At 47.2% G+C, this 27,033-nt stretch overlaps 1 protein-coding gene across 1 annotated transcript in view; it reads right to left on the bottom strand.

Moving 5' to 3' along the window:
- Positions 1-27,033, bottom strand: part of COL4A1 (collagen type IV alpha 1 chain) — a 154,015-nt gene that overhangs the window by 87,288 nt on the left and 39,694 nt on the right. The window contains 1 exon segment of the mRNA XM_053889041.1: positions 2,066-2,125. Within this exon segment, the coding sequence (XP_053745016.1) occupies positions 2,066-2,125 (60 nt within the window).

Genomic DNA, 27,033 nt, shown 5'->3' with positions numbered 1-27,033 from the left:
GATTATTCTGCCTGGTTACATGTTATTAATGGGTGGATTTGGGGTAAAAATGAAAATGAGTCAGGCTGGAAAGCATATGCATGGAATAGGAAGTCTGAAAAAGCAGAGCCGGGGGGGGGGGGGGGGGGGCCACCACCGGAGTCTGCAGCTGCTGGATGAGAGGGGAGATTGGGAAAGTCAGGGGAATGGACTCCGCTCTCTTTGAGAGTGAGACTCGTTACCGCCACCTCCCCTCCAACTCCTGATGCTTTAAGTTACAAGAAAAACACTGTGATGTTGATACAGGCCTTCAGTTCCTATTTGTTGACATAGGAAAGTTCTACTTTTTATAGTTTTAAGAATGTCTTTGTTAGCTCAGTGTGCTTATGTGTAAAACTCAAGTTAGATCAAAAGAAAAAAGAAAGAGAGAGAGAGAGAGATTCCTTGTGGTATGAACATACTTTCCCCCACTATAAAATAACTCTTGCAAATGCACACTGGAACTAGCTAGAAAAACTTCCCAAATAAGAAAATGAACAGACCATGAAGGTAGATTATAGTTGATATGGTTGATAATGAAAGCTATCAATATATTTTCACATACTGCATTTGTTCAAAAAACTATCCAGGGGCACCTGGGTGGCTCAGTCGGTTGAGCATCCGACTTCGGCTCAGGGCATGATCTCGCGTTTCATGAGTTCAAGCCCCAGGTTGGGCTCTGTGCTGACAGCTCAGAGCCTGGAGCCTGCTTCGGATTCCATTTCTCCCCCTCTCTCTGCCCCTCCCTTGCTTGTGCTCTCTGTCTCTCAACAAATGAATAAATGTTAAAAAAAAAATTTTTTTTAAACTATCCATTGGGGCTCCTGGGTGGCTCAGTTGGTTAAGAAGGTAAGCGTCCAACTTTGGCTCAGGTTGTGATCTCACAGTTTGTGAGTTCGAGCCCTGCGTTGGGCTCTGTGCTGACAGCTCAGAGCCTGGAGCCTGCTTCGGATTCTGTGTCTCCCTCTCTCTCTGCCCCTTGCCAGATCACACTCTGTCTCTCTCTCTCTCTTTCTCTCTCTCTCTCTTTCAAAAATAAACATTAAAAAAAACCCACACAACCATCCATTAATACTGGTACCACCAACTATGAGTGTATTTAAAAACTAATAATAATGTTGGTACTTTAGCAAGTAGCTAAAAAGAAACCAAACCATTTTCTGTACAGTAAAATTCTCTGAATTTCAAGAGTGTGAGCCTGTGACCTGATAAGCCTGCAGCAGGCCATGAAGTAGAGAATGAACATCCAGGCCTGGCTGACACCCTCAGCGCCCGAGGAGCAGACAGTGGTCCATGGGCCTCCCTGCTCCATACACCCCCGCCTGCCTCGGGCCCCCACTCGTCACAGGCCAACTGGCTTACTGGCCATGTCTTCTCACGGCCACACCTGATTTACAGAACCACGCAGTTTCAGGGTGCTGCACTGACCCCAGGGAAACCCAGGCAGACACCCTCTCTCCAAACAACTGAAACGCACAGATTGATTGCCCTCCAGAGAAAAGGATTTACCCAGGTCTGTGACTCTTAAATGACAGGCAGGAACACTTGCTTAGAAAAATATAATTCAATTTACATTTGGGGAACAATAAATATTTACTGTTTTTATAAATAATTCTGGGCCAGTGTGGGGTTAAAAATACTGATCTGAAGCCCTTAGGTGCAATAGAAACTTTTTCTGTTTTGAGAAACGTGCTAAGTTTCGTTCTTACACATGGGTTCCAAAGAATACTACTGACTTGACAGGTTTTCTGCCAATACACGTGTCCCTTCTTGAGTCAAAAAAGGAAAGAAACCGAATCCGTTTTTCTGCATTAACTGCCACTAATTATCACAGTCTTTGGGGAGCTGCTGCTGAGATCCCCTAGACATAATGTTAAGCCTGGTTTTGCTTCATTTGAATCACTCTGGGGAAATTATCAAAATAGTAAGTAATAAGGCTTTAAGATGAACTGCTGATGATTTGGTTAGGTTTAATGCAGTTTTTCATGATTTCCATATTGATGGCAATTCAAAACAAACTGTTACCATTTAAGTTTTGGCCACTTACCTTCTGTCCCTTCACTCCATGGCAGTCACACTTCCCGCAGCCAGAGCCAGCACAACCGCCCTGGAAGGAAGAGAAAAACATCTTTAAATAGAAGAACTCTTGCAAATTGAGGTCACTTTTTGAATTGAAATGATTTTGGCATCTTCACCTATTTATGGGAAACGTCCTACCCCGTTATGAGGAGTATGACCTCAAAATGTGAGATCTGCACTTGCTCTCATGGGGTTATCATGTACGTAGCCTCTGGCTCCTCTCTCTTGCCCTCATAGATGAAATAGTAATCCTGGAGTAGAGCAAATCAAAGCATTACTTGCTCCACAAACTGAAGGCTTCTATTTATACTTTTTGGAATCGCCTCTCCAGGGATGATTTTAACAGGGCATCACCCATATTTGCAAGGCTATGATACTGATTAAGGAGTTTCAGACCAGAGACCAGGGAAACTGAGGCCCCAGGAAAGCAGAGTCCATGCTTTGTCCTCCAAATTCCCAAGGACACACAAGTATGCAAAAAATGTTTGTGCAAAGAGGAAATAAATGAAGGAGCTTATTTTAAGCCCAACCTTAGAGAACTGATTTTCAATTCAGTTAAAGCTTGAATGAAAAGAACCCAAGCATGTAATAAAAGCTGGAGAAGAGGAACATTCTCCAGAATAGATCACATATTAGGCCACAAACCAAGTCTCAACAAGTTCAAAAAGATTGAAATCATACCATGTATCTTTTCTGGCCACAATGCAATGCAACTAGAAATAAACCACAAGAAAAAATCTGGGAAGACCACAAATACATGGAGGTTAAATTACACGCCACTAAACAATGAATGGGTCAATCAAGAAATCAAAGAAGAAATAAAAAGAGTACATGGAAACAAATGAAAATGAAAGCATGATGGTCCAAAACCTTCGGAACACAGCAAAAGTGGTTCTAAGAGGAAAGTTTACAGCAACACAGGCCTACACCAAAAAGCAAGAAAAATCTTAAATAAACAACCTAATGTTACACGTAAAGGAGCTAGAAAAAGAAGAACAAACAAAACCCCAACCCAGCAAAAGGAAGGAAATAATAAAGATTAGAGCAGAAATAAATTGAAACTAAAAAAACAAGAGAACAGATTAATGAAACCTGGAGCTGCTTCTTTGAAAAGATCAACAAAATTGATAAACCTCTAGCCAGATCCATCAAGAAAAGGAGAGAAAATCTAAATAAAGTAATTAATGAAAGGGGAGAATAACAACCAATACCACAGAAATACAAACAATTGTAATAAAATATTATGATATAATATTAATTCTATTAAATCATTATATTAGGACATAATATTAATATATTATTCCAATAAAACAGAATAGAATAATATGCCAACAAATTGGACAACTTAGAAGAAATGGATAAATTCCTAGATGTATATATAATCTACCAAAACTGAAGCAGGAAGAAATAGAAAATTTGAACAGACCAATTGCCAGAAATGAAAATGAATCAGTAATCAAAAAAACCCCAACAAATGAAAGTCTGGGACCAGCTGGTTTCACATACGAATTCTACCAACATTTGAAGAAGAGTTAATACCTAGTCTCAAACTACTCCAAAAATTAGAAGAGGAAGGAAAACTTCCAAATTTATTCTTGAGACCAGTATCATTCTGATACCAAAACCAGATAAACACACCTCAAAAGAAAAGGGGGAGAGAACTACAGACCAATATCCCTAATGAACATAGATGCAAAATTCCTCGACAAAATATTAGCAAATTGAATCCAACAATACCTTTAAAAAAATCACTCACCACGATCAAGTGGGATTTATTCCCAGGATGCAAGGGTTGTTCAATACTCACAAATCAATCAACATGATATATCATACCAACAAGAGAAAGGATGAAAACCATACGTTCATTTCAACAGATGCAGAAAAAGCATTTGACAAAGTACAACATCCATTCATGATATAAAACCCTCTGATACCTCAATATAATGAAGGCTAACAATGAAGCAGCAGAAAAAGAAATTAAGAAAATAATCCCATTTATAATTGTACCAAAAAAATAAAATAAAATACCTATGAATAAACTTAACCAAAAAGGTGAAAGAAAGACCTGTACCCTGAAACTATGAATCACGGATGAAAGAAATTAAAAACAACACAAAGAAATGGAAAGATAGTCCATGCTCATGGATTGGAAGAACAAATATTGTTAAAATGTCAATACTACATAAAGCAATCTACACATTTAATGCAATCCCTATCAAAATACCAACAGCATTTTTCACAGAACTAGAACAAACAATCCTAAAATTTGTATGGAACCACAAAAGGCCCCAAATAACCTAAGCGATCTTGAAAAAGAAAAAAGCAGAGGTATCACAATTCCAGACTTCAAGTTACATTACAAAGTGGTAATAATCAAAACAGTATGGTACTGGCATAGAAACAGACATAGAAAGAATAGACTAGAATAGACTAGACTAGACTAGACTAGAATAGAATAGAAAGAATAGAATAGAAAGCCTAGAAACAAACCCACAATTCTATGGTCAATTAATCTTTCACAAAGGAGGAATGAATATACAATGGGGAAAAGACCATCTCTTCAACAAATGGTGTTGGGAAAAATGGACAGCCACATGCAAAAGGATGAAACTTTTTTTTCACCATACACAAAAATAAACTCAAAATGGATTAAAAACCTAAATGTGAAACCTGAAACCATAGAAATCCTTGAAGAGACAACAGGCAGTAACCTCTCTGACAACAGCCATAGGAACATCTTTCTGGATATGTCTCCTGAGGCAAGGGAAATAACACCAACAATAAACTATTGGGACTACATCAAAATAAAGTTTCTGCACAGCAAAGGAAACAGTCGACAAAACTAAAAAGCAACCAACTGAATGGGAAAAGATATTTATAAACAACATATCCAATAAAGGGTTAGTATGCAAAATATATAAAGAACTGATATAATTCAACACCCCAAAGAAACAAACAACCCAATTAAAACTTGAGCAGAAAACATGAACCGACATTTCCCCAAAGAAGACATCCAGATGGCCAACAGACACATGAAAAGATGCTCAACAACATTCATCGTCAAGGAAATATAAACCAAAAAACTACAGTGAGATATCACCTCACACCTGTCAGAACAGCTAAAATCAAAGCACAAGAAACAGCAAGTGCTGGCAAGGTTGTGGAGAAAAAGGACCCCTCGTGCACCTTTGTGGGAATGCAAACTGGTGCAGCCACTGCGGAAATCAGTATGGAGTTTCCCCAAAAAGTTAAAAATAGAACTACCCCACAATCCAGCAATCGCACTTCTGGGTATTTACCCAAAAAATATAAGAACGCTAATTCAAAGGGATACATGCACCCCTATGTGTATTGCAGCATTATTTACAACAGCCAAGATATGGAAGCAGCCCAAGTGTCCATCGATACATGAAGGATAGAGAAGAGGTGATGTATACATACGGTGGAATATCATTCAGCCATAAAAAGAATGAAATCTTGCCATTTGCATAGATGCGGATGGGACTAGAGAGTATAATGCCGAGTGAAATAAGTCAGAGAAAGACAAATACCATATGATCTCATTTGTAAGTGGAATTTAAGAAACAAAACAAACGAGCAAAGGAAAAAAAGAAAGAGAGACAGAGGAAGAAAGAGACTCTTAACTACAGAGAACAAACTGATGGTTCCCAGAGGGGAGGCGGGTGGGGGAATGGGGATTAAGGAATACACCTGTTCTGATGAAAAACTAAACTAAACTAAACTAAACTAAACTAAACTAGCATCCTATAAGAAAAGAAAGCTGGAAAGGAAGGGAACTAACGTGTTCAAAATTTGCCATCATCTTATTTAATCAGCTGACAGTTATTTTGAGGTAAGTGCTACCATCCCCACTTTTCAGATGCAAGAACTGACTTTGGAGCTTGAATATAATATGCTAGGACAAGGTTGAAATTAGAACCCACCACCAACTTCCATTCCATAAAACTACCAGCACATTAAGAGATAAAAGTATGAAGGTGCTTACGCACATTCGCAAGTTCCTTAGACAAACCCAAATTTTAACCCAAGACAGACACAGGTATTGGAGACAGAATGGAAGGGGGTGTGACAAGAAAAACTTTAGTTAATACGCTTTGTTAGAGGCTGTGTATTAAGTCTGAGATACAATGTGTGCTTCAATTCTGCTTCAAGAGATCATTTCTCAAAAAGAAAACAATACTATTAATAGAACTGAGATCACGTGAAGTCTGTTTCTTTAACGATATCCTCAAGCCTTAGCCCTGTTGCCGTGGAGATCTTCTGCATAAAACAACTACATCTGGGGATATTTATTTCATAAAGTGAAACCTGAACAAGTGCCTCCAAGACAGTGAGCTGTTATTAATTTTATATTTTGGAAATGGGGACAATTGACCACAGTCCAAACAGACTCCGTAGATGATGGTCTTTCTCTTTCCCTGACTCACACGTGTGGCAGTCATCAGCGTGCAATCTCATAACCTCCTAACATCCTACATCAAGCCATGTGCATAGTTTTGCTTCACAATCTGGGTTTTGGTGACAACTCAGAGTTTTCCAAAGACACGAAGCCAAAATCTTAAGCCTGTGCTCCAGAAGGTTCATCCAAAATGCCCAAATCCAAGTACTCAGAGACCCAAGAGATGTTCCTAACAACATCACTGTCTCCTGCCTCCTCCCCACATGACGGGTGGCTGCACCCCACCCGGGCTCCCACAGTGGGGTGACAGGCCTCTACCGAGACACCTGTCCCATGCCCCTCACAACCCTCTACTCGTCTGCCTCCCCAGGACCTGAGAACATTTGGGGGGCAGGCCCAGAATCACACCAAGCTTGACACAGACTGTATCTCATCTGAGACTACACGGGTTGTAAGACTCACGCCAAGAGATAAAGAATAGCACGGATTACACAATGACACATCATCCATCGTGAAGATATACTGGAGCTTCAGACTTAATGCATTAATAAATGGGCGTCTTGGAACTGAGGAAATAGAGCAGTGCCTACCCAGTTACTGTGGGCTTGCTGCTGGTGGTGGCCATTTAACCAACCTTAAATAACAGGTGTAGAGAGCAATCCAATGACACGGGTATATCAGCTCCCAACATATTACTGCCTAACTAACAGCACTGTGGGTAAATACTCCAAAGAGGAAACTGGGTGAGGAGAGTGGGACCGGCCAGGGAGGAGGGGGCTCCCGGGGGTGCTGGGTGAACCCCCAGACCAGAACAGGGTGCCTGTCCAGGACAGTCGCTAGGGCTCTGGATCAGCCTACCCGCCCCCCCCACCCGGCCCCCCACCGCCGGCTCCCAGCCCAGCCCTATAAACTCCTGCTCCTGAACCAGGTTCAGGAACACGCCTCTGCTCTTTAAACTCTGCTAACCCCCATCCCACTCCTACAGATGCCAGAAGGGAAAATCACCCAGGCTACTCATTTATCTGGTAGGAAAGAGAGGTCCACCTACCACCCAGGCTTCGTTGGCCAAAACCCAACAACAGCCTGAAGCGGGAAGGCGGGCTTTTCTACTCCCAGCTCAGTATGGTTTCTTCTAAACTCCAGATTAGGCAAAGGATCATGTGGCTGAGGCAAAAATGGCTATTTGGTCTTTCTGGGTTTTCTCTTCTGAAATGTTGATAAAATCTCAGAAGCTTATCTCCGTTCAGTCTGAGGAAGTTATAAACATGAATTTCCTGGAACTGTTCCCTTCAGCTCTCAGCAAATGCTTTAATTGCAAGGGACACCAGATAAGAGGTTACAGGGCCACGACTGTGGACGCTGGGGTCAACGTGCTTCTGGTGCCTTTGCTACAGAAACACAGCCAGCGTGCATGGGTAAACAAATGGGCAGTTTTATCCCGGGCAAGGCTGCGGGTCATGACAAACTCTCAGGGCAATCTGAGACAAGAAATACAGGACTAGAGCCTTTATCACGGGCTCTATTATAGGAATAAAAGATCCCCACCCTGCCCCCACCACCTCATACTGTATATCAAGCAAAATTAAAAAAAAAATCCTAGACAAAAGACATTCATGGCTTCTTTCTGATTTATTCTTGTAGGAAATTTTTATTACCAGTGCTGGCCCTACAAGGCAATTCCAAAGGACTAGTAATTCTAATAATACCTAGATTACCGTCAGCCTTTCAGAACAAAAGGCATTTTTAGACCATGATTTTTGTTTCACTTTCTGGGTGGCCTAGCATTTTACGTAAATGGCCCTATTAAAAAAAAAAAAAACTAATTTTTAGACTAAAAAAATTAAAAAATGCATGTTTACTTTGCTAAATAAAATCTATTTTGCTTTTTAAAAAGTTTTTACTTATTTAAGTAATCTCCACACCCAGCGTGGGGCTCGAACTCACGACCCCAAGATCAAGAGTCTCAGGGTCCTCTAAGCCGGCCAGACGCCCCTAAAATCTGTTTTGAAATATCACCATTCTGGTTCTTAACATTGTCGGCACATAATGGTCCATGCTGGATATCACCATGGCACACGAGGTATTTTAGTTGTGATTTAAGGGTATGCTGCTAAAAAGAATACCAATGGTGCTCTAAGGATCCCTTTTAAAAAAAAACGTTTATTTATTATTGAGAGAGAGAGAGCACGAGCAGGGGAGGAGCAGAAGGAGAGGGAGACACAGAATCTGAAGCAGGTTCCAGGCTCTGAGCTGTCAGCACAAAGCCCGATGCGAACCCAGGAACAGCCAGATCATGACCTGAGCCGAAGTCGGATGCTTAACCAACAGAGCCACCCAGGCACCCCTCTAAGGATCCCTTTTTAATCAGGTGTAATGCATGATTTTGAAATAGCTAAATAAAGTAAGAGCCTTAAGTAATGTACATCCCAACTCTCTGCTGTGAATCACTAAGTTTAAAAGGACAAATGAACTATGTAAGTTACTCGGATCCAAAATTTCACTGGTGACCCACCTAACATGTTAAACATGGCGTCGCAAATGTCATGATTTCCTGAGGAAGCACATTTTGCATCTGGACCTTGCAGCAAAATCATGGTGTGCAGGGGTCTCACCGACTCCAACAACTCCCTACCGGCCACACGTTGAGGGACTTTATGAGGGATGCTCATTTCTACCAGTGTCTGGAACATCGGGCCCCATCAACTAGCTCCTGTCCATCTGTTCCAGATTCTAGAATGGGAAAAATCTGTACCCTCTGTGAAGTACTCCTACTTCTTTCTTGTGCCTTTCCCCTCACTGGGGTGCAAGCATCGAGTAAGTCAGCTCCAAGTTAGGAGGAAAGCCTGTGCTTTCCTGCTGAGCAGTGCTCAAACCAAGAGGTCATGGATGAGGAAGCTGGTCAAAGATGTTCTCCACTCGAACATGGGGAATGTGGCTGAAGACCCCAAATTCTTGGTCTTTGGGGGCTGTGGGTCTTGGTTTCTCTTGCAGAAGTGGGATCTCCATGGCCAACACTGGGGGGGAGCACCTAGACATGGGGAGAATAGAATCCCAGCCAGCTCTCGGGGGGAAAACATCGTATCTATATCCCTAACCCCCTAACGGTGCAGAACAACTTAATGAAAACCACATCCCTCTTGATGATCCTCCTGGCCTCTTCCCGGCAGGACCCACAGCCAATAACCCACCATGGGATTGTAAGAAGTTACGTCCAGTGGGAGCTGAATTGAATTAACTGCATTTTAAACAGAAAAAACACATTTGTTCTAGATGGAGTCTGGCAGACAAACGTGTCCACACACAACTTCAGTGGCCACTTTAAGGGCCAATTAATGATAAAATTTGAAAGCGATGGTACAACAACATAGCCTTTAGAACAACTGTCTCTTCTAGTCTGTTCCAGTCTCTCTTTTTTTAAATATTTTATTTACTTTTGAGAGAGAGACAGAGTATGAGCAGAGGAGGGGCAGAGAGGGAGGGAGACACAGAATCTGAAGCAGGTTCCAGGCTCTGAGCTGTCAGCACAGAGCCCAACGTGGGGCCCGAACCCACAAACCGCGAGATCATGATGTGAGCCAAAGTCGGACGTTTAACCGACTGAGCCCCCCAGGTGCCCCTGTCCAGTCTGTTTATACGTTTCAGGTCATGACAAATTAATTAATATTATATACATTTTCTTTCATGCCCCAATTTCCAGCATGAGTGCTATGAAGTACATTAAGTTCTAAAAATTCCCTAAGATTTAGGATTTGCAGTCCTAGTGCCAAAGAAGGAAGGAGATCATGGAGGTCAGTGACTCTAGCTTGAAATGAAGCCTATTTCCGGCCCTTCTCTGATCTTCAGACCAACAGGGAGGTCTCCTCAACATTAAAGTGACTTCCCTGTGGGAATGCAGGGAGGGGGGAGGCTCGCGGATTCAGTTTGGAGAGCGCCTTTCTGCTTAACCGAAGGATGCCAAGTGCTCTGCGTGTGTGTGCATGCACGCGTGTGTGAGTGGGGGGTGAGGGGTGTGGGTGAGAGACAGACAGAGCGCAAGCCCATACATACACTCGGTCCCGCTGATCTGCCAGCTGTGACATAACTTTTTGCAGGAAAGGCATATTCGGAATGGGTTTAACAATGAAGTCCTCCATTTCCCCGCTTCTTTCCTGCTTCTGATGGAAGGTAGACCTTTGACATCACTGCTTTCACAAGTTTTATGTGTTTCCCATCCCACCAAATAGGGACATGTGGACATCTGCCAAGTCTAAACAGCTTATCTTTCAAATTCCTTTGTACATTCCCCATGCTGTGCAAAATGTCAGAATAGTTTTGTGGTGATATTACCATCCCGATTTTCTTCCTGGTTGTAGCACTTCTTCAGGGAAGCTTTGGAATCATTATCCAACCAAAGAAATATGTGGAGACAAAGGCATGTATTTCAGAGCTGCTAGGGCAGAAATTAAAGGTGTGCAGGAATGAATAGTGGGGCTCTCCTACCTCCCCCTCCCCCCACCATGGGACTGTCAAATGGGACAGATGCTGGACGACTGTTCGGCAGTGTCTCAGGGCCTGAACATACACACGGGGGCTTTCCTAGATGATTCCACGCCTGGCATGTGCCCCACAGGTGTGTGTGTGTTCACGTGCATCGCGGGGACATCATCGAGAGACACGCTCACGTGCAGCTAACCACATTTGCCCTTATCACATGCTACCAGACTTTGATCTTCGCCGTTCCGTTATTTTTCGTTCTATTTCATTACCAGTAAAGTGCTGATGTGGTCAATCAGAGAGGACCACCAAAAGAAACGCATCAAGAGTCCACCTTCTTTTTGTACATTAAAATATCGTAAATGCTGCTTACTGCCATGAGGTTCTGCAAAATGGCCCTCCACACCTCCACGCACCCACTGCCCAGGCGGGACAGCCCTGAAAGAGAACCTTAACTCTCAGAAGAACACACACTGGTCCCGCTGCACTGACTTCAAGGACAGGTGAAACTATCCAGGGTGAAAAAGTCCAAAAGGTGGGGGGTCGCCTAACCCAGGGTGGTTCCTGGGTGCCGGACATGGTCTCTGCTTGATGAGTCGGGTGTCTACATGGGGCAGGGGTTCCCATTTGCAAAAGGTCACTGAGCTGGGAACTCACAGTTTTTGTACTTTGTTGTATTTCAATCAAATCAGATAAAGCATATTCAAGAATGGTCATATTCAGGGGGAGCCCTCTACACATGGGCGTGGGCAACCACAACACGGGGGACCCTCACACACACGACACTGAGCGAAGGGAAGCCCGGCACAGCAGAGCGAGCCCGGTGAGTCCATTGATACAAAGCTGAAAACTAAACAGAATTAAGTTGAATGCTGGCTACCCCCAGGGGCTGTCGGTGAGGGGAAGGGGGACCAAGGGGTTTCCAGGCTTCTGTTTGGTGGGTGTGTTCTGTTTGTGCAAGATGCACTCAACTGTGTCCGTATCATTTCACACGTTTCTTCAATAAAATTTACCCCCCCCCCAAAAGTTTAAAACTTATTAGCAAACTGGAGAGCGAAATAGAGGCCAGATGTTACAGTGCAAATAGCAATTTCTCAAAAGCTTACATTTGTGCAGCATTTTTGAACTTCCAGAACTATGTTTGGCATTATGGATGTAAGGATGATTAATCTCCAAGGGGCTCTCCATCCATGTTCTGTTATCTGCGTGTGTTTTATTATATCGGCCTCGTTTTGTTTTGATAAACGTTAGATGCAATTCAAAGGATGTGAAAATTATCCTGCGTCGTTAGTTCAATGGAAGGGAGGATTTTGTTTAACTAAAACAACATTTCTGTTTCATTCAATCATGGAAAACATGGAAACCAAATACCCTTACTACTTTCTGGACTCACAAAATTTTTCTGTTCCCATTTGAAAACAACTGCAAGTGTTGATGCATTCTTGGCAAAAAAACAAATTAGCATGAAACCTTTGAGAAACAAACTGAACTTGTGACATGAGCACGTCTGAGTAAGCGCAGTGCGTGGGAGGCTGGGGCCCGTGGGGTCTGCGGGGGCTCCCAGCAAAACCGCACGAGGAGGAAGCTGGTGGGGGGGGGGGGTGTCTGCCTGGCTCGCCTGACCGTCAGCCTGGGATCGTGGGTCTGTGCAGATGTCACCCACCCTACGATCTATGTGGTCTCATTTTCATGTCTTTTCCGCCCCTTCTCCCATTCGGTGGGGCTGGACGTTCAAGGTCCCCGCCTGGGGAATGGAATGGGCCAGAGGGAATGGCTGGGGCCTCACTTCACCTCCAGGTCATGTCTTGTCCAGCTGCAAGCAGATGTGACTATAATTAGCGGCCCCGTGACAGTGGCTCAGAGGTCTCTGTGTGAAATGAGTTGGTGGGCCGGCGTGTCCCCTGGGACACATGGGTGGGGCAAGGCTGAGGCCAGAACCGGGAGGCCAGGGGCTCCCCCTGGTGCTGCTGACTCACCAGTTCCGGGGAGGTGATGTGAGTCTCCAGCCCAGGGGTCCTCCCACTGAGTCGCTCCCCGAATGTTCCTCCAGGGCAAGAGGCTGTCCTGGGTGAAGGTGTGGACTCAGGGGCTCCTTGGCCACAGAGGGAACACATTTCCTACTTATGGGGGGAGGGAAGGAGCCCTCCCCCAAAAAAACTCTTGCTCTTGGCTACTGTCCCCCCAGCTCCCGAACCCCTCCGGCCAGCCCTGCCCCACTGCCTCGACTTCCCCCCACACACACACACCGTGTCCACCCGGTCGCCTCCTCGGAGACCCCTTCCCGAGTGCCACACGTACATTTCCCAGCCACTCTTTGAAGCCCAGAACGTTTCACCCAGCCAGGCTAGGGGAAAAAAAAAAAAGTTGGACTATTTTCTCCAGCTTTGGGAAAATGCGCAAGCCTCTGTTGGGCTGAAGTCCGTGGGGCTCTTCTGGCTATTTTTGTTTTTTGTTTTTCATCCTTCCTCTCGCTGTGGCTCCAAAACACAAAGCAGACTTGACTGCTTCCATGCCCTGGTCCGGCCACTGCCTGTCAGACATCCGCCTTTATTTCTGAAGCCCCAGACCAGCCCACAGGGGGTGAGTCCACAGGACGCAGCCGCTCCCTCGTGGGCCTGAGCCGCCCATTCACCCACACTTGGTCTCAGTCCCCAGCGTGACTCATCTTTGACCTGATGGGTGGTTGGAGTGTGACACCTGCCGCACCTGACACAGGCCAGGCGCGCGTAGCACTAAGCACGTTAGCAAGCGGGATGAGGAGGCGTGAGATGACAAGGTGTCGCCTCCTACAAGAGAGGGGAGCGGAGTCCCACAGATGCAGAGGCGGGGGCCCTGCACCCTGTCCCAGTGCAGAGGGATCTCCAGGGCAGGTCCCAGTATAGAGGTGACAGACTGGGGGGTGCTGGCCTGGAGGGGGAGGGCAGAACACGGGGAGGGAGTGTTGCTGCGAAGAAAGAGGTGAAGGGGAAACAAACGGAGCAAAAGGGCATTCGGCCCCAGGGTGTGGGACGCGGGTGTTGGGGCACAAGGGGGACACTGGCAGCTGTGGAGACAGAGTCCCAAACACATGCTTCAAGAGGATGTGCTGTCCTAGGAACAAAGCAGAATGAGGGAGAGCTGGCAAGGGAGGCTGGTCGGGGTGGGCACTGGTGCCAGCTGGGCAGGTGATGAGTGACAACACACATTCCTGAGGCTGGTGGGGAGTCGAATTTGGAGGTCTGGGCGAAAAGGGCGTAGCTGACTCCCTGCAGAGCCCCGGCCCTTCCCAGCTTCTGTGTTTACTCTTTCGGAGGCCAGGGACTCTGACTCCAATCAATCTATAATCACGGTCTTAAAGTGACAGCACATTGCCTGGACGACCTCAATCCCGACAGCTGGGTGTAACAGGTGCCTTCTTCATTAATTCCTGGTCGTAAATAGAAGAGCGCTTAATCTACTGTTCATGGGGTCTCCAGGATTCACATGTAATTCAGAAGCATGTTCTGAAGCAGAAGTGCTGTGTGCTTTCTGCACACCCATCGGTATGATCCGATGCCCCTGGGGTGGGAGAAGCAAGACAGGGCTGCGCTCCAGGATGCCCTAAAGGGCTGGAGAGGAAACACAGATGCAGAGGAAGGGAGGAAAGGGGACAGAGAGAGAGGAGGCAGGAGGGGATGTGAAGCGGGTAGCCCCAGGCCCCGTCCTGCTTGCTCTCGGCCTGGACAGCAAGAACCCTCAAAGGGGGCTCCTTGGGGCGCCTGGGCGGCTCAGTCAGTTAAGCATCTGACTCTTATTTAGGCTCAGGTCATGATCTCACAGTTCGTGGGTTTGAGCCCTGCGTTGGGCTCTGCGATGACCATGCGGAGCCTGCTTGGGATTCTCTCTCCCTCTCTCTCTGTCCCTCCCCTGCTTGCTTGCTCTCTCTCTCTCTCTCTCTCTCTCTCTCTCTCAAAATAAATAACTTCAAAAAATAAAAGTGGTCCCTTGGACCATGTTGCTGCCGGTCTCTTGTGCTCACCCTGAACCTGAATCCCAGATTCACAGTATTTCTCCCCACACCTTGTATCACAGTTTTGGCAACATCACATGAACACATTTCCTCCACGATACTGTGGCAAGGGCGCCACACCTCTGCAGGAAGGTGGACAGACGGCCCGGCCGCGAGAAGCCCCTGCTCAGCCCACCCCCACCCAGCACCTTCGCCGGCACTATACCTTCCAAAAAACTCCTAACAGCACCTAAATGTGAAATGAAAACAGCATTCAGTGAACTTCAGATGCTTCTCCTATCATGACCCAGAAAATGCGCTGCATTTTACCACGGTAATGAAAAATTCCCAACAAGCGGACCCGCCAAAAGCCCCGCTGCATGTCTACTGGGCAGCTGTCAAGAGGGATTTATGCTGGGCAGTTTTCCCATCAACAGGGCTCTTTAAAGAGATCTCCCAAAGGCTCCACGTGTTCTAGGGAAGTAACGGATAACCAGCACTCAGGCACGGAGACCCGCATTATACTGTGTATTGAAAGGTGGGGTCAGGGTTCTATGTCTCCCATCGTGCCCCATCGTGCTCCACATCCTGGTCCTCTAGGGATGCCAACAGTTCGTAACACACTTAAAATGGACACACAAAAGCCCAAGTGACCAGCGAAGCATCACCGTTGTGACTGACCTGCGACTTGAATCCAGAGCTTGACTAAACCAGCGGCCACAAGATTGCCACGTTTTTTTTTTTCCTGCGACAATTAAATATTTTAAATGCTTGCTAATTTCTCCCGAGATTAGCGACACCACCAACCTCCTCCAGTCTCTTGGAATGTGATCCAAGTTGAGTGACACTCCCTGACGCTCTGTTTCCATCCTAACAGGATACATTCTCCTTGTCAAAGCAGGCAGAAAGCTCTCCTTTTCTAGGGAATTCTGGGCACACCGTGGTCTGGTGCACTGGCCGCACAGGTCTCCCCCCCGCCCCGTAAGGATCTGATGAGCACACTTACATGCTGGGCTCTGTCCTCCTACTTCAGAGGGTGAAAGGGGGGCTCAGACGGGACTCACGCTCTCCAGGAGTCACACACAGAGGTGACCCAATGCTCAGGCCTGAGCCTGCTCTCAATGGTGGAAAGGTCAGGTGCCAAGGCTTCAGAGGCAGCCTTAAATAAGGTAAGGGTGTCAGAGAAAAGGTGTTGGCGAGGCTGGGTGAATGCCAGCTGGTGGGTCCTGGATGGCCCGCAGAGGGGATTCTGTGCCATTCAACCGGCCACGGGGACGTTGAAAAGTTCTGAACCGAGAGAAATTCCCTCCCTGCTGGCAGTGAGGTTAGTGTGGGCACAAGGGCCCTGAGGGAGGCAGGCGACAGGGGGAGGGAAGGGAAGGAGGCAGCTCTGAGAAGAGGAGGTGGGGCAGGACGAGGTAGAGGAGGGGAGGGAGGGGTCAGGGACTGAGGGTCACAGGAGCTACAGCTCCACTAGGTGTGGAGTAGGGAAAGGATATTCTCCAAAGAGCCCGATCCCAAGGAGGGGAAAGCGAGGAGAAGGGGAGTGGAGAGACAGGGGAGGGGAGGGGAAAGATAGGAAGGGAGGGGAAAGGAGGCAAGAAAGCAATGTGTCTTGTTTCATGATGGGAAATGGTCACCAATTTTCATTTTCTTCGTTGGCAGTTCTGTCCATTAGAGCAATTTCTTCTTTTTTTTTTTTAAGTTTATTTATTTTGAGAGAGAGAAACAGAGAGCACGAGTGGGGGGAGGGGCAGAGAGAGAAGGGGGGAGAGAGAGAATCCCAAGCAGGTAGCCAGCTTTCAGTGCAGAGCCCGACTCGGGGCTCAAACCCACGACTGCGAGATCATGAGATCATGAGCCAAAACCAAGGGTCAGATGCTCAACCGACTGAGCCACCAGGCGCCCCTCAATTAGCCTCATTTCAAGCTAAGATTTTACTCTCTGCCAAAGTGTAGATCTCATATCTTCTTATCAAACTTTAATTCATAATCCTATTCATTGATGCAAGAAATCATGTAAATCCTTAGCAAGAAATACTATAGATCCAGCAGACCATCCCTAAAATTCATCTCGGCCAGTCGCCCATGAAATGTCCGAGAGCCACTGACATGAACACAAGCCCGGGTGATGTTCACGCACCGTCCTCAGTGACATGAGGGACCGTGCCCGAGGCACGGCTCCTTCCTGCAGGCGTGTTCTAGTCCAGGAGGAGAAAAACACCCCAAACTAAAGAAGTCAGGAGCATTCATGTTACTACCTCTGCAAGAACGCAAGAAGGAGAAACTTATTTTGGACTGAGCTGATACACCCAGTGGGAGGAGAGAGGTCGCTGCTTGGCGGCCAGGCCCCATCAGGGTGGCTCCGGGTGGCTTCCCGGAGGCGGCGGGGAAGACGGCACAGCCTGGAGGGGCAAACGTGGACGCTCCAGGAGGAAGTAGGTGAACCATGCACAGAGGAAGGAGAGGAAGGCAGGAATCACAGAGGAATCACAGAGGACCAGACCCCAGGAGGGCACGGTGGGGAATGAGGCTCTCGGCCACACGGGTAAGACTCTGCACACCTCCCCAGCATGGCGAGACGGCATGCCCCACCGTGGGAAGGCCGTATGGGGTGTTCAGTAGCAAAGACCGTGCCAGATAGTCCTTCTTGTGGGGTACGACCTAACCACACAGCACGGCAAATAAGTGCACATGACAGTGTCCACGGATTTAATGCTACTTCCATCTCACAGAGACACTAAAACATCCTGTCAGGACAGTGGCATCACAGCTGTTCACCTGTTGCGTCAGATGCGGGACGCACTTTGGAACAACATGCACGCGGAGGCTAATCCCAGCCAGAATGATGCCAAAGGGTCATTTTTGTAACTGCGCTCAGTCTCAGATACCAGACTCATCTGTAAAGCCACTTTTCAAAGGCAGATTTACACTCTTCATAAATGATAGATTCTCAGATGTCTCGGTCCAGTCCTCCACACCCAGACGAAGCATCCCCACCCCCCCCCCACCACCGCCAAGGATGTTATTACTTGATCTGTATCTTTGAAACCAGTGTTGAAAACCTAAGCAAAATGTGAACAGAAGTGTCACATGGTACACCCAGCGGGTGACCGAACTCCTCACAGCAGGGGTTCTCTGCGTTTGACAGAAGCTCGGGGATCCATGTGGGGGTGTGCTACGTGACGTATTTCTGGGTCCCATGCACATTTTAGCAAGACCTCCACTAAAACCTTCCACGAGTTCGTCGGGCTTTCATGGAGCATAATGGACGGTAAACCAAAAATGCTACTTTGCAAACCGTAGTGGCACTTCTGAAGGACCCACCTAAACACACAAGCACAGCACTTATGGTTAAAGGAGAGAAAATGGGGCAAACCACAGGAGGAAGTGAAGCGCCTGGTGGTCAGGCAGTGGTTTCTCGGCGGCAAGCTCTGGTATTTACGCTGTGGCCGAGAGAGGGTGCCCCGCGATACCTCTGAGGTTCCTGTGCGGCCCTGAGGTCAGCTGCACATGTTTGGTTTGTGCAGAGCCATCATTTCTAAACCACACCTCCCACTCTGTCCCTGAGCAGAACCCTATTCCTACACCCTCCAGTTTGCCAGCAACTCCTAAAACCACACAGGCTAATCCACATACACATGTCCGTAGCTATCAAAATGGGTGATGACGCCAGAAACCCCGACCTTTCCCAAGAGAATTAAGAAAAATATTAAGCGGACTTAAGCCATTCAGAATTTATTATAAAAGTGAAATAAATAACATATGAAAATGAGCACTCCTTCTATTTCCCTGATCCTTCCATTGGAAGGATACACAAATACCCCTACTTTCTCTTTCTCATTTACGTTCATTAAATTCTTATTTCCTCAGAGAGACACTGTGCACACAGTACAACAGAGCCCAAGGAGATTTGTGGGAACAAAAATACGGTTCTTAATGGCACAGTACCCACAGCAAGCATGTTAATATCTAGAAAATTCGAGAAAACCTTTTGCTACCATGGATGGAGTTTAAAGAGAACCCATGTGGAGTCAGGGTGAACTGGACTGTGAACACGATTCAGAACAAGTACTTTCTGGGGAGGTATATCGCCTCGGAAACCAAAACCACTCTTGTGCTTTTAACGACTATATTTCCACGTTTTGATGGACATCTTCACGTGCTAGATGGCAGCTAATCCTCTCCTGGAAAAACTAGACCATCTCTGCTAGGAGCTGCCCATTGTAGAGTTCAAACGTCTACCCTAATTTCTAAGCAAAGGTTCATTTTTAGAGCAGCCCATTACTATTTCTGCATCTGGGAGAACAAGGCACTGGTCGAAGGGGACACTAAGGAATAAAGACAGGATGAGGCACCTGGCATGGGGAGGAAGATACCCTGGATGCAGTGAAGCAAGCCAGTTCTTGGGCAAAATCAAGTATGGATAAGCCAAAGGCCAATACAAATATTCAGAGGAGGACCTGGCCAAACAACACCTAAAACCTGGAATCTTTAGGAGATTACAGTCATAATGACACAATCGGCCAAATTCATGACCAACCGGCAACGACCCGGTTTTTCTCTACAGGTGGTGTCACTGACAGTTCAGAGCATCGGCGTGGATTTTCGGGTTAAAATGGCAGAACTGGCCTCCACTCCAATTCATGTCATGTCTTGCAGGGAAAATGCCAGGTGACAACCCAATTCTTTCGGGTTCCTTGTCCTTTACTTGTTTCTGGTTGTTAGATTCCAACCCAAGTGCCTCCAACTTCCAACCCAAGTGCGTCCAAAGTCACTGCTCTCTTAAATTATCAAAGAGATTTTGGCCATAAATCACTATCACATTAAGAATCAATAGCATCCCATGGGGCGCCTGGGTGGTTCAGTCGGTTAAGACAGCCGACTTTGGCTCAGGTCGTCATCTCACGGTTCAAGCCCTATGTCAGGCTCTGTGCTAACAGCTCAGAGCCTGGAACCTGCTTCAGATTCTGGCCCTCTGCCCCTACCCAGCTTGCACTCTGTCTCTCTCATAATAAATTAACATTAAAAAAAAATCAACAGCATCCTAGTTCATATATGAACCACAATGTCTCCAGGCTCATCACATACTTTCTAGTGTGTTATTGCTTCGATATGAACTTTGTGGTTGTTCTTGACCTCATTTGCACAGAGAAATACGGGCATTATGTGTCTCTGTGCACGTCTGTGTGCATACATGACATATTCCTTTCTGATGAGCTAATTATTGACGCCTCTCGTTTGCCTTTTTGATCAATTCACAATGTACTTCTACAGAACCCTGAACTTGGAAATCTACTTCTGAAATCAAACAAATCCCATTGTTTTCGCCATTAAAAGAAATGGAGTTGTTTTGACTAGGCTGCTCAGAGAATAAATACAGGAGTTCTCACCCCCTGGATTGAGATCGATTGGTGACCCATTGTGTGCCGGGCCCGTGATGCAGCATCTGAGGCCGTGAGTGAGTCCGCGCCCACAGGGAGGTCCTGCAGCCAGAGCTTGACCGGAGCACACCCCACCGCGCGTGGTAACACGCATTACCACAGGTGGGTGGTTGAGACGTAGTAGATGTATTTTAGAGTTACCAGCATCCAGTCCCTAAACATCAGGATGAAGTGTACTTTGAACAGATGGAGTGTTACACACGGAAATTTCTGTTCGTAGCCTTGCACAGACTGAAAACAAATTTACAGTGGTCTGTGCTGTGTTTCCCCGTAGGGTACACTCATTCAGTCTGCACATTTATTCAGCCATAACATGCATCAGCCATGGAGCATGTGACATAGAAGACTGGTGTGGGTCAACGACAGCTTCACACCTTGCTATTAGTGTCTGACAAATAAAAGTATCCCAAATCCAATGGATTAATTTAGATGGTGATATACGCTTTGAATTTTTTATTTCAGTCTATTTACTACAACCATGTGCCTTCTCTCCATTAAAAATACAGCCTGGGATTACCGGCTGATGAATTAATGAATTCATGAACTAATACAGAATGAATTAATGAATTAATGAATTACCAATGAATTACTGCAGAAGCTAATAGATGATACTAGCTGAAGCTGTTGTAGATTTCAATTTTTAGTTGCACTAGGGCTTTTGCTAATCTGACCATACGAAGGAACCTGACACGCAGTGGTTTCCAAAATACATATTTTCTAAACCCTTAAATTACTAAGTAACTTCAAAAAATAAAGACGAAGTGGTGCCCAGTACAGTTTCAGGGTACACACATTTCATTGCATTTCATTGCATCACAAATGGAAAAGACACGTAGGATATACACAGCCTTGATCTATCACCCATGGTAAGATAGACCGTGATCTATCAGTCATGCTCACTGGCAGCACTGATCAACCCAGAGGGCCTGCTCTGCGGCTCACCCAGCTCCAGGTGGCATCTGGCCTGAACGTCCCCACCACCCCACCCAGCCCCGCGGGGAGGCCTTGCTCCATACCTTAGTCTGTGCCTCGCCCAGCTTCCAGAACCACACACAACTGGGCTTTACCCTCCTGTCCGTTTGTATGTTTTACCTTTTTAAGGCAATACTCTCCAGACCTTGTTTTGCTTCCAACAAACCACCTTTTCCTCCTCCCCCACCAGCCCAGCCCCAATTATTTTGTATTGTTTTTAGCTCACGGACCCTAATGAGGTGGTTCCATCAGCGGCCGGCTGCATGATTCACTCTCTAGTCTGACATGACATGTTTACTTCGTGCAAATCTAAAGCAAACGTTGCAAGTATTTCATCAACAGTAGTGCTTTAAAAAAAAAACAAAATGGGGGGGTGGGTGTGCCTGGGTGGCTCAGTCGGTTAAGCATCCGACTTCAGCTCAGGTCACGATCTCGCGGTCCGTGGGTTCGAGCCCCGCTTCGGGCTCTGGGCTAATGGCTCAGAGCCTGGAGCCTGTTTCCGATTCTGTGTCTCCCTCTCTCCCTGCCCCTCCCCTGTTCATGCTCTGTCTCTGTCTCAAAAATAAATAAACGTTAAAAAAAAAATTTTTTTTTAATAAAAAAAAAGGCTTGTCTACAAAATCAGGTAGAGCAAACATGTCATGGGAAATCTTAGTTTAGCCCAAGGAGTCGAAGGAATCAAATTGTCCTCTTTTGTTCTGCTGTGTCGACTAGACAGGAAACTGGCAGATCACAAGCTTTCCCCCTTGAAAACCAGAGCATTTCTTTACTGAAACCGTTCGCTGCGCCCTTCGGGGGAGGAAATTCGCCGTCCAGTCATCTGTGAATGGTTTTCATATTTTTTGGTTCATAAAAAAGGTGACAGCAAAAGTTTATTTTCAAGAATGTGTTGAAGAATGTGATAAAACGTTATCATTTGAAATCAGAACAAGTCAATCACTCTAACCGAGTTTTGTTCACTTAAGGGCCATGGAAACCAGAGGTCACCCGCCGTCAGCTGGCAAGCACCACACAGGCGGGGCCGCACATCGAAACCCCACAGGCCCAGGTGACACCTTTTTCTCTGTGTTTGGGGGACACGTGGCTGTGTCCGGGTGCCAGGGTGACGCTGCCCCTGTGACCATGTCACCACGCAACCCAATCCAAGAGCCAGGAGCCACCCGTGCCCCGTGGGACAGAGGACAGGCAGGTAACTTACCCCACCCCTGCATCCTCAGTGTTTATACTCCACGAAAATCAAGTAGCACCAGGGAGAACACAAGACCGTCCTTCCCAGACGCCCTGGAGAGAAGCCCAATGCTCGCCCCTCACGCTGACAGGGTGTTAACTTTGTTCTGCGTTAACAGGGACCAAGCTGCAGTTTGATGACATGAGAAAGTTCTGGAGATGGAAGGCGGGGATGGCTGCACAACATTGGACTCAAAGCCACTGAACCATACACTTAAAATGGTTAAGATGGCAGGAGCTCCTGGGTGGCTCAGCGGGTTAAACATCCGACTTCAGCCTGGGTCATGATCTCACAGTTTGTGGGTTCGAGCCCCGTGTCAGGCCCTGTGCTGAAAGCTCGGACCCTGGAGCCTGCTTCCGATTCTGTGTCTCCCTCTCTGCCCCTCCCCTGCTCACACTCTGTTTCTTTCTCTCTCCCTCTCTCTCAAAAATAAATAAAACATTTTGAAAATCAAAAAAGTAATAAAATGGTTAAGATGGCAAATTCTGTCATGCATGTTTTATGCCAATAAAAAAAAAGTGAGAAATAGTTTTCACAATCTGGCTAGCTATCCTCAAAACCTCGATGTCCTACAGCAGTCCTTCCTGCTGGGAACCCATAGTCACAGAAGATAGCCTGCCAGGGTGGGCAGTGAGCCCCCCATCCCTTCGTGTCTTTCCACAGAACCCACAGCCACGCTCATCACTGGAGCTTCTAATTTTGGATTCCCTGGAAGAAGATGTTGACGTTTGTTCTCTTTCCTCCTACCAGATTTGGGGAGCTGTTGGCATGCTTGTTTTGGGCCACAGTCTTCTGAAGCTCTACCATTTCTTGTGTTTGGGGAAAGAAGGCCCCAGAACTTCTTCCTTAACTGCCTGCAGCCCAAGTACTCCTGAGCCTTTAAATCGAGTGTCTCCTCAGATCCCCCCAATGTATTTCAAGCCCGACTTGGCCACACCAAGAAGGAAGACACACAACGCTGACTTCAATACTTCTAGACAGCCCTGCTGTCTGCTGGCCCCCTGGGAATCGGCCCACAGGGCCTGCTCAAGGACCCCACACACATCCAGGACCTGCCTCAGCAGGGGCCCCAGCATGGGGCTGGAGCATTCTCACTGTGAGCAATCATGTCTGAAAGTGTGTCACCCCTTCCTATGAGATCTGCCACCAGAGGCTGGTGTGAGGGACACGGGAGTGGTGGCATCCGGACCCTGCAATGAGGGACACAGGCATGGTGGCACCTAGGCCCTGGCTGTCACCTCCTAGCAGCACGCCTGGTGCTTCCTATTTTCACCACTCGAGCCTTGTGCAGTGCCCCCTGAGCGTGGCGGGAACCATGGCATCTTCTGAGCAGACGGCCGCGCCTTTGGCGGGACCTGAGCGGACCGGCCCAGAATGGAAGGGACGTGACCCATTTCAAGACCACCTGATGGGGTGTTTGCAGGGTAGCTGGAAAGTGAGGACACACGGAATATGATTAATGGAATTTGGAAAACACAGGTGGCCCAGGGCTCTCCCTCCTCTGCCCTGCCCGAGGGCACTTCCCCCACACGTCTAACAGGATGGAGCGAACCCCCAGAGGGGGAAGGGAAGACACCTACTGTGTGCTGCGGGGCCTTTGGAAACAGATGGTCAGATTCTCGGTCAGGGTCACCAAACCCTAAGAGGTGCTCACTTAACAGATCTGCAGAGCCCAGTATCACCCAGCCGGAGAGTGGAGGCACCAAGGTCCAAACTGGGACCTAATTCCACAGCCTAGCTCTCTCTTTCCACAATGAGCTGACTCTGCAAAGGCACCCACACCGCCAACTATCCCACGGATGATGGTAAGAAGGTGGGCTTCCAAATATGCTTGCCCCCATCCCCGGCCAGGTCATGGCAATGAAACCACCCAATTGGCCAATTGACTGTTATTTATGGTAAATCACAAAACAGAAGTCATTTTCAGAAGCTTTCTGTGTGTGTGTAACTTCATGTGGGATTTCCTTAATTCTTCTTCCTCTCGTCACTGTGAATCATAGTCTGTATTTGGACAAAACTGCCCGGTGGACGCTCCCTGGCCCCCAGTCCCGCTACCATATTGGGAGGAGGAAATGTGGTACCCTGGACTCCCAGGGGCTGGGGTTCACACAGTGGGAAGGAGAGTATAAAGAACACATTTTCAGGGGAAACACGTATCTCCTGACTCTGCTGCACTAATTAATATCACCTACCTGGAATGTCCAGGCTAAAGGTCCGTATTTCCAGCTGTCCTAATAATCTACTGCTTTTCTAAATTTTCCACTTGGTCCTAAAGATTTCCACCTGACAAGTCTGTCTCCCCCATGATACCTTTCCAGTCGAGGGCTGCATTATAAAATCAATATTGTATTTCAAGTGTTGCAAAGAGGCTGTCAGCCCTTCCTGCCCAAAGATGCACTCCGGGCACTGACCCCGCAGACCTCGCAAGTGTAAAGGCACTCTTGACATGGAAAAGTGGAAGGTCAAGGTTTGCGCTCAACGTTGTGGCTCTGAACTTGAATCAAATGAGTCAGACTTCTCCCCGGCAGGTGACATTAGCTGGTGGAACTCTACATGCTCAACCCTTCCAGGAACACGTGCATGCATTTGGTGAAGGACCCAAAGAAAATGTGCTGTGCCCCCCTCTGTGGTGTCCCCCTCTGCTCTAAACCAGAGAGCAAACCACCCGGATCGAAGACAGCCAAAGGGTCCAGTGAGTCCAGGTAAGCTCTGATCTCCGGGGAGGACATCACACCCCCAGTCTGGCACTTCCAAATCTGGGACGTAAGTTCAGCGCAGAGAACAGGGAGTGCGTGCCATCAGTAACTGCCAGAAACTACCTGGCCATTGCTGGGTCACATACACAGCAGATTATTAACAGAAACTGAAGCGCATCACCCCTTTAAAACCCACTTTGAACCCTGCATTAAAATAAGCAACCTGGCATTGTTCTTATTATCACCAAATGGGAACAATGTGATTTTTGAAATGAATTACACATTGCCTCTCTTGTGTGGGAGTAGTAAAAACTTCATCAATTGCATCTTTCGGGAAAACATAAACTTAATGGTTGAAATGGTGTTGTTACTTTGCAGATCAGGTCTCGTAAATGCTTCTTAGGGTTATTTTACAAGCTATAAAGACATACAAGCTTGAGCTATGTCAGGACCAAGTAAAAATAAGTTCCTAATTATAAATCTAGGAAAATCCGAAATGAAACGGTTAAAAGTTTCCTACCCTAAAAAAAAGTAGGGCAGATCTTTTTCCAGAGCCAAGACATCTGTAAAAGTTGTACCGAAAGACAGAGCTCAGAACATCCTCCTCCCTGATGTTGCCTGGGGTAATGTCAGCGCGGCAGCTGTATTCCCAGTTCGCTCTCGAAGCGAGAGACTTTCCCAGCGCTGGAGAACGCGTCCCCCACCCTCGCCCCCATCAGGAATCCCGCGCGAGCTCCAAGTTGGCACTGAAGCCACACTTCTCACGAGTCTGGGTTAATTAGTTTCTGAGGCTGAAACCCAGAGACTCTGCTCCTTCTTCATGGAGCAGGAGACCGTTAAGGAGTTTGCAAACCACAGCTGTCTGTCCTCGGCAACACTGTCGTCGTTCCGGGGAGAATCACGGACTCCGTTCCCTGCAGGCAACCGTGCCAGCTGCCCACGCCACACGGGGTCTCCGCCGAGGCCCCAAATTTAGCAATATCCCTGCTCACCCGCCCCACCTGCCGCCTGCCTCCCAGCGCAAATGCCCGTGAGGGACAGAGCCAGGAAAGAGACAGAAGTCAAAGACCATAGTGCCGTCCCTCACTTTTCTGAATATATCAAGAAATGGGAAATTCCATACATGAAGTCTCTAAATCCCAAAATGAATTCACCTTTCAAAAGGAGACTGTTTTTACGCAGCACTTGGCTGGGGCAGGCGTGGGGCAATTTCCTCAATTTCCTCCTGGGCTTGTGTGCTACCAGGGCCACTGGCCAGAGGCACAAGGGAATAAGGCCTCCTGAGCCCTGGGATGCCTTTCCACCGTCCCATTATCTCCTACTGCTTGTTTTAACAGACCTTCCTTCTTCCCTCCTACTCTGTCACCGAATAACCAGCGTGTGCAGGAACGCTGGCCGCACGGGGCACAGTGGGGCCCCGGCGAGACAGGTGCCGGGCCCTGCGTCATGGTCTCACCACCATCCGCCTCCCGGCTCAGGGAGCCCTGCTCTACCCTCTCAGTCCCCAGGTTCAGATTTAGGAATCTGGGGGCAAGGGAAGCCTGACCTCATTTCCATTCAATGCAGAGAAGGTCAGGATAAAGAAAGGAGGAAGGTAGAAATCACAGAAATATGATTCATGATGGGTGAACTGCAGTATAAATTTATTTCCCAGGAGCGGACTGCGTAATTTTCCTGCACAGTCACTGGAGGACGTCAGCAAAGCCAGAGGAGGCCAAGGAGAGCTTTCGAAAGCCC

This window comes from Panthera pardus, unplaced genomic scaffold, assembly GCF_024362965.1.
Source record: "Panthera pardus isolate Hobbes unplaced genomic scaffold, ASM2436296v1 HiC_scaffold_1, whole genome shotgun sequence".
Classification (NCBI taxonomy): Eukaryota; Metazoa; Chordata; class Mammalia; order Carnivora; family Felidae; genus Panthera; species Panthera pardus.
The sequence above is the reverse complement of the archived record's forward strand: the minus strand, read 5'-3'. Positions and strand labels throughout refer to the sequence as shown.